The 12010-nt window shown below is 34.4% G+C and overlaps 1 protein-coding gene across 2 annotated transcripts in view; it reads right to left on the reverse strand.

The window, feature by feature from the left end:
• Nucleotides 1–455: 455 nt before the first annotated feature.
• Nucleotides 456–12010, reverse strand: part of LOC149776029 (heat shock 70 kDa protein 12A-like) — a 78074-nt gene continuing 66519 nt past the window's right edge. For both annotated transcript variants that reach the window (XM_089941810.1, XM_089941811.1), the window contains exon 5: nt 456–5377. In XM_089941810.1, the coding sequence (XP_089797936.1) occupies nt 4308–5377 (1070 nt within the window). In that variant the 3' untranslated portion in view covers nt 456–4307. The remainder of the gene's footprint in view (nt 5378–12010) is intronic.

Raw genomic sequence — 12010 nt, forward strand, 5'->3', positions numbered from 1 at the left:
CTAATTAAATTTCGTAGAAACAGCGTAATATTAAATGGATTATAGTCGCCATAACTAATTCCCAATTCTCAGAGTTAAAGACATGGTGTAATGATAATTCCTATCCCACTATACGACTTATGCATGAAACATTAATCTGATACCTAGACTGACTAACGGTCATCGGGACTCACAACGATTATTAAATTTATGTATATAGCTAGATGGATCAGAAATAGGAAGCGATAGGAGGACAAGTGTCATACATGGACCAGAAATATATATCACTTCGTTTGCATGTGTTTATTTATTTTTCTTTCAGTACAAGATGCTGAATTATTCCATGTCATTTCACACACTATTATCTATCAGAATTAGCAAACGGAATATATATATATATATATATATATATATATATATATATATATATATATATATATATATATATATATATATATATATATATATATTGCTAATGTATGAATCATAAAAGAAAATCTGAAACAGGTAAACACATTCGCGAAGCTATTCTATACCCAATGGTATGCATATATGTTTGAGAGTGACAGAGAGAAACATGATACGGTTATAAATATCTTTCCGCTCACACCTTAATCAATGACCTTCTTAAGATATTTCTTATGTATGAAATATTTTCTTTCAGCTTAAGAATGTATGAGAGAAAGAATCCTTGTATTCGTTGCTTTGTGTCTGTCGTAGACATGATAAGAGTTGTTATCGAACAAGAGCTTCCAGTTTTGGGACACTGCATGACAATAGCAAGATATACTGCAGCAGACATTTGATATCATTAGATATACCAGAATATGAATTGCATCATAAATAAGATGGATGGGCACAGTAGCAACCAAATCTGAAACCAATCATATTTTGCGTCTTTAGTGTACGTTTGGTGACAATGGGTGAAAATGTATTGAAACTAGAGACCGGACCAATTTTTTATAGAACAAAAATTCTCTCCTTTTAAAGAGAAGAATATGAGATATCGAGTCCAATGTTATCCATCAGCATTAGCGTTAATGTAAAGTTGTTTTCATCCCCGTAACTTAACAAATATGTTCAGGAATTTGATGAACCTAGCTACACTTAATGTGCAGGAATGGGGGATTGCTATTTGTCAATCTAGTCGCAATAGAAAAGGGGTGCATGAGTTAAAAAGGACAACAACTGTGCTATGCTGTTCTGAAGTAAGCACAGGTAAATGCAAAAATACTACCAAAATGTAAATAGCATGCAGTACATTCTAACGTGAAAACAGAAGAAACGATCATTACCACCTTAACATTAAATGAAAACCACGAGATACACAAATTAATTATCATAAATGTGTTATTATGAAAATTAGATCATGTCAAATCAGTGCAAACCCTCTCTATACGTGTTAAATTTATAAAACTAACAGGGTTTACAGAAGGTTTGACACCAATGAGTAATACAATTAGCCACTATTGCATCCTATCGTAATTTCCAAAGAAACTCATTCCCAGATGTATCTCAAATTTTTCCAGGACACCTGCTGACTTATGAAGCACAGTACTTGTATTTATAAATGTCAATCATAGCATACTTATATTGACAAATAAAATGTTCATGCAGTTTTTGCAATAAATGACAAAAATGACAGATACAATTTGATCAGCATATCAAGATCGCATTCACTTGCATGATTGCATAGAACGCTATATTTCCTATTCTCAGCTGTAACATGGTCTAAACAAAACCAAACTATTAAAAAAGCAGATCATTGTGACCTACTTCATAACGATTTATTACTAATGATTATATTGAATATACCTATGAAGTATTATAACTGTGTGTCAGAGAAGAGAACTTAAAAGCAAAATGTCTTGATCAAGTTTCCTGAAGTTTACTGAATGAGCACTTCACATAAAAAAACAAAGCGCTGTAACTACAGAAAACTCACAAACCTTTATTGTTTGTGTTCTGTTTTGCTTTTGACTTTCAAGTATTCATCTTATATTCTTATCTAAATTAGTCATTCAAGAAATAGCTGTATCTGCAGAAGCTACAAAAATATTATTCTTGATCATTTGGGTTGTCTGCATTATCATTTGAGGTGTTACGATAGACTATAATTAAAAGCGAATCTCTAGACATTCGTGAGATAAATCAAGTGCAACAAAGCCATATCTCGTTCTAAGCTGACAGTACATCATAAGCTTCCAAACATAGTTTACACTACTCATTTTAGATATGAATGTCTGACAAGTATCGCGACCTTCTGTAATACCTTCATTAGCTTCAGAAGAATCAAAAGTAAAATCTATTTTTCTTAGGGGGAACAAAGAATTATGGAATATCCTTCAAAGATTAAGCCCTCTCGTAAAGAAATATGACACTTTAGATTTTAATTACCATATAGAAATAGCAAGACTAGTAAAATTTATCCAAGCACACAGAGACGTAAGCATGCAGATACATTGCAAAATTAGAATCATCTCTGCATTTCGTAGGTTTTTGTTTTCCTTTTTCCTGTGTTCATGAAAGTAATTACAATGAACCAATACTCGATAAATACTCTTCACGTGTTTTGCTGCAAACCATCAGTGACGATTACTTAAGCGGTTAGTATTAACTATGTATTATAGATATGTACTCTCTCATGAGTTGTTTAACAATGAACTATTTTGTACTACATGAAAGATAAATACAAAATAAAAAACATGTCAGCAGTGACAAACATGCATTGAATACCTAAAGGCCATTGTCACAACACAATGCAATAAAGTTGGATAGCTTAAAAGTTTGCCTGATAATCATATACTGTGTTATGTGTATTTATCTTATGTATTTAATTACTGTTTATGATTTTAGATTGCTGTGATCTCTTCTATAAAAACATACCATACAGGTAATTTTGTCCATAAGTGTAGATTATATTTTAGATAATGAGCTACAAATAGGTTGTTAACTTGGATTTTAGTTTTAAACCCACCAATGATAATGAACCTGTTTACAGTTTGGGGTAAATTTCCGATCGGATTGTTGAGTATTTCAATATAAGTCAGATGGGGAAGAATTGCAAAATAGACCAAGTAGAAACGTACTGCGAGACAGAAATAAAATATAATCGTAGTGATTTATATAAGGCGGAAGACGTGAACAATAATTCGTTCTTATTCCTGTTTCTATTACTGTTCTTATTTTGTTTAAATTCTGCAGAAGTACTGAATATTTTATTATTATTATTATTATTATTATTATTATTTATTGGAATTACAAAGCACTCATATGATCTTTTGACAGTAACATTAATTTTATATTATTGTGAATTCATTCAAAACCTTGCTGGACAATGCCGTTGTGACACATTAAGACTATTGGCACTTCATCACATTCAGTTTTATTAGTACACCACCACATTCCAGATTTGGAATTCATTATGAACATTCTATTGTTTTGGACATGTGATAAAACTATTATGATTAATATGGATTGGCGCAATATTAGAATTACTTTCGATTTGACTCACAATACTCTAAGTTCCTCTTATATTTTCATTGTATAACGTAGATAATTAAATTATTTGTTACGTTGAACAAACATATTGGGTTTGATTTCGTCTTCCTTAGTTTAACACCATGGATTAGTCACAGTTGTTCTATTATTTGTTATCAAAAAGGTCTTACTTGAGAAAAGTCTCAGCATAAATATTAAATTTCTAGTTATTATAAATTAGTATTTCATGTATGCTAAACTCTGTTGTTTTTTTAACTATCTGACTGAAAAATAATTGGAACAACTTTTCTCAAATAAATTTTACCTTTTTAAGTGGTGTTTAATTTATTCTTCAATTTGCCTTTGATGGTCACTGTGATAATCATGTCTTTGAGATTCTATTATTTTTTCCTGGGCGTGGTTGGGTAAGTTTACAAAATTGTCGTTTGTGAAGTGTTTTGTCTGTAATATCAGTTTTAAAGTCTCTGGTTATGTTAATTGTTCGAGGGTTTGTTTGATAATTAATGATTTAGATTAATTTTTCTTTAGTTTTGATCAATCTCGTTTCACCTTAACTGCCTTGATTGTTCTCATAAACACATATCTCTTATATTATGAAGGAAAATACGTACTGCGATTAGCAAATGTGTAATCCAGGAAATAAATTATGGAGTCATAAAGACATTCCTCAAATCATGGAGAACAGATTATACATTCAAATTTTATGCTGTCTTTCCTTCGTCCTCATCTTGTATGTTTTTTCCATGTTCAAGATTTGAAAAGCATATTACTGACAATATACTGGTAAATAGCAAATGATACCTATGGTTTAGAAGAAATATGTTTAATCATTCTAAAGAATCAAACGTTGATTTCAATCTTCTTCCAGTATTAACATCTATTGACTCAACAAGAATTTCAGTATTGCCAAACGAAATGATTATGCGGCATATTCTCTCCTTATGGGATTTATTCATGTCAAGCTGATCCACTTTAAGGTGGCCTACAAATGTACAGCAGTCGTCGTTTATATACTTTACAGCTTTATCCGTACTAGCATATACACCGATGTCAAAACAATCTTCTTTCTCATCGCTGGAATGGTGTATCTCGTCATAAACAACATCCCCAGCCTTAAATAAAGTACCCTCCTTGATCATTGGTGTAAAAACATTCAAGCAATACCGTGTCCCATCAGAAGTGGTTTTTAAGAATTCTACTGGGTGCACGCCATCCTCAAAATAATTCATAATATGTATCCCATACGTGTACCTGCATACCCGGTAGGTAATCGCCGATTGATCGAGTCCAAATAGAACGGCCCCTTTCAATACAACAAGTCCTGCATCATCAGGGACCACAACACACCAAGATGGGCACTTATTTTTCACAGCACTTGCAAGTACTGGTGATTCCGAGAAACCTCCGACAAGCAGAGCAACATGTATGTCGTACTTGTTTTCAGCATTATGGTAAGTTTGAACGTGATTCGATGCACCCTCTACAGCCTTATCAAAAAAAGAACGCATCAAGGAATTACCTATCTTTAGTTTATTTCCTTTCAATAGCTCCAGTTGCGAAGCAAACGGTGATTGAACCAAAGCCTCCTGAAGAGTTTTCTTATTTCTTTCCTCAAATATTTCCACCAGCGTTAAGGGAAGACTGATGACACATTTACCTTCAACATCTGGAATGACTATCCTCTTCTTCACCTCGAAGTCACGAAATATCCCCAAGTAGTCATCCATTGCCTCTTGCTTGAACTCTATCAAGACGGGACCACTAAAGATTTGGATCAAAAACTGTTTGAAAGCCTCATCTACCTCTTGTCCTCCCCAAGCACCACCTGTTGCTTTGTGAAGTTCTTTTAGATTTCCATCACCCATCACTTCATGGACAGTTATGTCGATTGTACCACCTGCAATAAAGATTCGTACCTTCATCTTTTTGGAAACATTTTGAAGTCTATAATCTACATGGGAAACAGGTTTAGTTTAATTTTTCAAAATATCATAAATATGTATATATCTATAAGTAAACCTGATATAATACGACTTTCGAAAAATTGTTTTATCACTAAGTAAAAATTATATTTATAGAAATTTGAGCGTATGATCAAGCCATGTAAAAGCTTGGGGCACTGATGCATAAAAGTTAGATAGGTTCTGTTACTCGCGGAATTGGATTGGTTCCTGCGAGAAATGAAAAATAAGTCTTTTACCTGCAAGATTATAATATCTGAATTTCTTGCCTATAATCATTCATCCATACATACAATGTGGGATTAGCTCTCTTAAATCTCTGAAATATAGATGTCCGTTTGATCTCCTGGACTTCGAGTACTTATCTTCTAACCTGTTTTATAGGCATTTTTCTTTTGTATGTGAGGAGGGGAGCAGCTTGTAAATATTTATAACTCCTATACCTTGTTTGATTATATTAATCTTGCTCTATATTTAAAAAAGTATAATCACATATCTAAAGATTCTATGTCGAATCAAATGATAATCAACCACAACAAAATACGTTTCGAAATAGAAACAAATTGGTTTTTTTTCATATATAGCTGTTTGTTAAATCCCGCTTACATAGCTAGCGAATTGTCACATATCTTGAGTCGCTACATTCGAAGGTGTTGCCTCCACCCGTGAACCCCAACCAATTTTGGCTGGTGGTGGGAGTAGGAGTAGGGACGGGGAATTATAACCGAATGGTGCCAGGATAATATTTCATAAAATCTAGGCTTCGACATTTCATGGAACTAATTATATTTTACCATCCTGTCTATTTTATCAGTGTTATTTTATAATATGTTTGTGTTAGAGCGTACTGGACCACATCTTACAAAAATCAATAATTTCCTATTCCAGTACTCTCAACTATCAAACTAGCCTAAACATTGTTGAGCAATGTTTCAGAAACAAAAATATACTTGAGCTCCTAGACCATAGACTAATTCTTGATTTTGCATCAAGTTCAAGTTACAGCTCAACAGAAACAAGACAAAACATTTATACAGTTTGTATGTGTTCTAGATCATGCAGGCCGAACAGAGAGAATCGATACACAGTGCATCAGCAGGGGTGTAGTGCGGTAGAAACCAGTGGGAACGGCGTTCCCCTACTGTTTTTATGCGTTCCTTTACTTTCTGAGCTCTCTATTGCAACCCCCCCCCCCAAGCATTTGAGTAGCATGCGTTCCCCAACTTCTTTTTGCGTTTTCACACTTATTTATTTAGCACTGCACCACTGTGCATCAATACAATATTTCTTGCATTATGTTACAAATGAATTAGTCTCTTACATTCCTACAATCCAATATATAATATAGTCTCCTATTAAAGTAAAAATGTAAAGCGCATGGTCACGTGATTTTGTCATACGGTTTTAATTTGCAGATACTTGTCCAGGCAAAAATAAAGACAAAGTTCACACTGGGGAAGGCATTTCACCACTGTATTTATATACCACTGTAATTTGTCCAGACAAGAATAAAGACAATGTTCACACTGGGGAATGCATTTCACCACTGTATTTATATACCACTGTATAACAATAATTACTATCGTGATATTGAATAATTCTACAAACAATACATGTAGCTGCTAAACTGCAGATATACTGCAACTCAAACAATTGTTTAAAAATACATCTCACTACTGCATGTATAATGAAGTGTACAGCAAATATTATATTTTAATATTTCAGACCAGAGGAAATTTCTCAATCTTTTTAACTATGTTCAATAACCTAAACGATATGATGGCTGCTTTTCAGACAAATAAGTTTCCAATTCGACTCGTACTGTCAGAAAATAATCATAGACGATTCATTCGTTCAAGTAAGACACTTGATTGGGTTCGTTCGAACTGAGCCAAGGAGTATATGAAATCAAGGAAATAGAGTTGACCTTACGAGTGCACGAAACGCATACCTATCGATGAGATAATATAAGAGAGGATATAATAAATAAGACAATATAACTACTGAATGTGTAACTAAACCCTGTAGTAAAGAGTAATTTGTTCCATCTATCATTAATCATAGAAATAAAACAAATCTCAACGTTCAGGAGATATTTTTATAATTACTTTTATTATTGGATAGTCTTGTCATCGCTGAAACATATACTTTCTCATTAGTTCTTCACAGCTACATAATTTATGATTTACAGACATGGTAGAGGCATATCTGATCACAACACAAAGACTTTCTCATTCACATCCTTTACCTCAAACAATAAATATTAGCAACACCAACATTAAATTTACACAATCAGGACGAAACATAGGTGTTACTCTGGACAGTACTCTCACATTGCACCAAAATGTCATGAACATATGCAAGGCTGCATATCTCGAGCTGAGACGCATCAGCTCAATTCGCAAATATCGTTCAGTTGATGCCACTAAAACACTTGTGTGTTCATTAGTACTTTCAAGACTGGACTATTGTAACTCAATTATATCTGGTTCATCTCAATATCTGCTCCGGAAACTTGAAAAAGTTCAAAACACAGCTGCTCGGATCATACTTAGAGTTCCACGATCAGAGCATACCGCCCCGCTGATCTGTACCCTACACTGGCTATCCAAAATTTGTTCTCTGTGCTACGTTTCACTAACAGCCTCCAGTTCAACATACCTACCCGATCTCACCCATGTATACACACCAGCAAGATACTTACGCTCCTCTTCTGACAATCGTATACTCATTATTCCCACTATGAAAACGAAGTCATATGGACAACTTTCTTTTGCATACCAGGGCCCAGCAACATGGAATGAATTGCCCACTGAACTTAGACACAAAGACACAGTGACCCCATTCAAGAGTGCTCTTAAAACTCTCTTATTTCGACTGCAAGAACAAAGTTAAAGACCTAATAATATTTCCTACCTTAAATATTTTCAGCATGTTTTTTATGTTTTCTAATTTCATGATGTTTTTGTTTGTTTGTAATCATATCATTATATATGTTTTTTATGTTTCAGGTGTTGTCTAATGATGTAAAGCGCTTAGAGCTTCTAAAGATTAGGCGCTATACAATGTCCTCATTATTATTATTATTATTATTTATTATTAGCACGCAAAATATAATGGTGCAAAAAAGTGAAGTTCCAGTCACTCTCTACTTTTGGTAACAGCTGCCTTTTAACGATCTAGAGGTTTCTTAGTCTAAAAGCGAGTGTTCAAACCTTTGAATTTGACAACCAAACTAAAAAAAACAAAAAACCACTATATGTTTCAGTTAGCCTGATATCTGAAACATCGGGAATCATGTAATAAACATTCAAGATTCTCAGCGTGATGTCATTGTAGAGTCCATCTTTAAACGTTCGTCGGTTGATTTATTGTACCAATTTTGTGACTCGAATATCCTTAGTGCCTTAGTCAAAATCGCAATAGCAATGATATTAATTAACCTACAACCATCACCCGTTGCAATGTGTAGCTAAAATACAGTGATATGACGAGTATAATTTATTATTTGTTTAAGTTTTCTAAACTTGTGTAGTTTACATGGAATGGTAACGGACAAAGGTCGCCTACATTTTACCACTAATGTTTCAAATATATATATTTAACTTCAGCAATAACATGCACAATGGAAGAAAATGGGATTAAACACACTTGTCTCTTTTTAGAGGATTTGCATATATATATTTAGATTAGAAAAATATGTCTGAGCTAATGCTTCAGTAAATGTTGAGATGGCATTTTGAGTATGAAATATCTAGAAATGTAAGATACCAATATGCCTCGGAGTTCATTTCTATTTAGTCTTGACATAAATTATAGTATCAAGCATTTTAGAAGAAATTACTATATATGAGGTACAACTAAAGTCCAACACTGTAATTTTTGTCATTTTCTTTTAGAACGTCATTGGCGGCGCCCAAAATAGCAAGTATAGACATAATACATGGAAGCGGCAACGTTGAATGACACTATAGTTTTATAGTACAATCTTCTTAATGTGAACCTGCGAATCGTCAAAATCTTAGATAGAATTCTGAAGTTAATGGGGAAAAGGCAGAGTATGGATTTTGCATTATATGTTGACTAGCCTCCAAGATGAAAATTCTTCGATAACACTTTTGTAAAGCTCCAGCAGTGAGAAAATAGTTAATTATCATCAAGAATTCACAATATGATGCGACTGCTATCCCAAATATGCATTATCTCATAAACTGCAGATAAGAATGCAGTCACAACAAGCCACAGCCCTGGAAAAATATCACAGCTTTGCATTTGAACATAATGCAGAAGATACTAGGAGCTCTTGAAGACAACAATTGTTCATGCACGGTCAAGAGTGTATGACAAAACATGCATCTTTTCTTAGCGACAAAGTGTATGAAAGGAACAAATAGTCGTGACCCAATGAAGTAGAACTCTCAGTAGAACTCAGACCAGTCAAAACAGTTATTGATATCACAACCCAATATGTAAATTATATAATAATAAATGTAGGCTCGATGAATATTGTCGCAGCATAAGTGCACAACAACCGAACGTGTTGTGTCACAATGCACGCCAAAAGCCGGACAATTCAATTCCATACTCCTGCTAACAAGTAAAGATGCTTCTTTCAACGTGCTATTTAGAAACATTCAGAGTGGTGTTTTGTTTTCGAAACCCACGGATTGTTCCTCTCAATGAACAAACGTCCCAAATAGTGTCCTACATGATAATAAATTGAACAGATCAGGTCACAACCTCAAACAAAAGTCTTGAGGTCGAATATGGAGACTCACTGCATTTTTGACTGTACGGACGTTTGTTTTAATCAGTGGCTACCGATTAAGTACGCTTGAAGAGAAACCTTTAGACATCCGACTAGCAATACCAATATAAACATATGATCAAATCAGGCAGATGTATGCTTCCATGGCCAAATAAACGGTGGAATTCACGAATATGATTGGCTTCCGCACCCACAAAATCTCAATTCTACATATATTTCCTTACCTGATCGTGCAATTTGTAATGTTTTACTTGGTGGTTAGCAAGAGTCATCGTTTCGCATCAACCTACTGTCATGGACCATTGAACAAATTATTAATAAATGTTGTGACTGTCAGCGTAGTATTAACTCCGATGCATATACTAGTTTTTTGTGTAACACAGCTCTAACGGGAAGATTTAACTGATGAAATCAATGAATCGATATCGGAACTTCTCATTGGAAGAGCTTGACTGCAAATTTAAAACTTGAATATATCGACACTGACAGCGTCCATCTTCCCGTAAATTTCCTTCCGTCTATTCCTTCTACGTTAGCTTTTGATAATATTAACAGAAGCCAATAATAGAGCCATCAGTAGTGAAAGGGGTCACCCTACGGACAATGGGAATTAGCATTACAGGGACCCCTGGGTCACTCTACGGACAATGGAAATTTAACATGGCGAAAAATCGTGGGTCACTCTACGGACAAGGGGAATTAACATGGAGAAAATCGTGGGTCACTCTACGGACAAGGGGAATTTAACATGGCAATAAATCGTGGGTCACTCTACGGACAAGGGGAATTTAACATGGGATTTTTTTTTTAAAAATTTTTTTAAAAAAGGGGTAGGCAATTCAAAGACTATCTCTTTTCGAGAAATATGGCTGGCCCTGAAAAGGGCCTTTGGGTTTTCTTCTTCTTCTTCTTCTAATTTCTCCTTTTCCTCCACCAACTTCTTATTTTATCTCCAACACTCTTTCTCTTCTTTTTTTTCTCCTTCTCTTCTTTCTTCTCTTCCTCCTCTTCTTTCTTCCTCTTCTCATTTTCCTCTTCTTTTTCAATTTTTTCATTCCATTCTCTCATCCTTATCCTTTCCTCTTCATCCTCCTTTTCCTCCTTTATTTCTTTCAACAGATCACTAATGATTACCTTCATTTTTCGTAAATTGTTTATCTCCATCTTCACTCTATGGGGACTATATGAGTAGTGATCCTCGTTTAGGTTAACCAACATTTGCTCAAACATTCCTAAATTGTCCATCACGTTTTGCAATTTTTCCATTTTGTTAAGGTGGTTTGATGCCATCTTCTTTTTATTCTTTGCAGAATGGTTTGAACAACTAATACTGTGGGTTCTTATACGAAAAGCGCGAACGTGAAGGAAAACATCCCCTAAAAACATAAAATGGATCTTACCTAGATCATGACCCAACAACGCGCGGACGTGAAGGAAAACATCCCCCTACTTTCTCATTTCATATAATATAACCCTAACTATACTCTCCACATTTGCTAAGAAACCCATAATCTACTATTCACACAAACTTACCTGAGCTCTTACTAACACACAAACACATACACTTCTACTATTAATAAAGAGTTAGTGTTTATTTTCACACTACTCTACCTACACACATTGGCAAATTAATAGTTATTTCTTTTCTAGAGTATTGGGTAGCCCTGAAAAGGGCTGTTTTTTTTTTTAAAACTCCAGATGCACCTATCTAATGGTTGCACCTTCCTGGCCTTGCGCCGCACACGCATCTTCTTCCCCAGTCTTCTTTCACCTTTCTTCTGGGGAGCGCAGAGGGAGGATG

This window comes from Sinohyriopsis cumingii, chromosome 18, assembly GCF_028554795.1.
Source record: "Sinohyriopsis cumingii isolate HCF-2022 chromosome 18, ASM2855479v2, whole genome shotgun sequence".
NCBI classification, from domain to species: Eukaryota; Metazoa; Mollusca; class Bivalvia; order Unionida; family Unionidae; genus Sinohyriopsis; species Sinohyriopsis cumingii.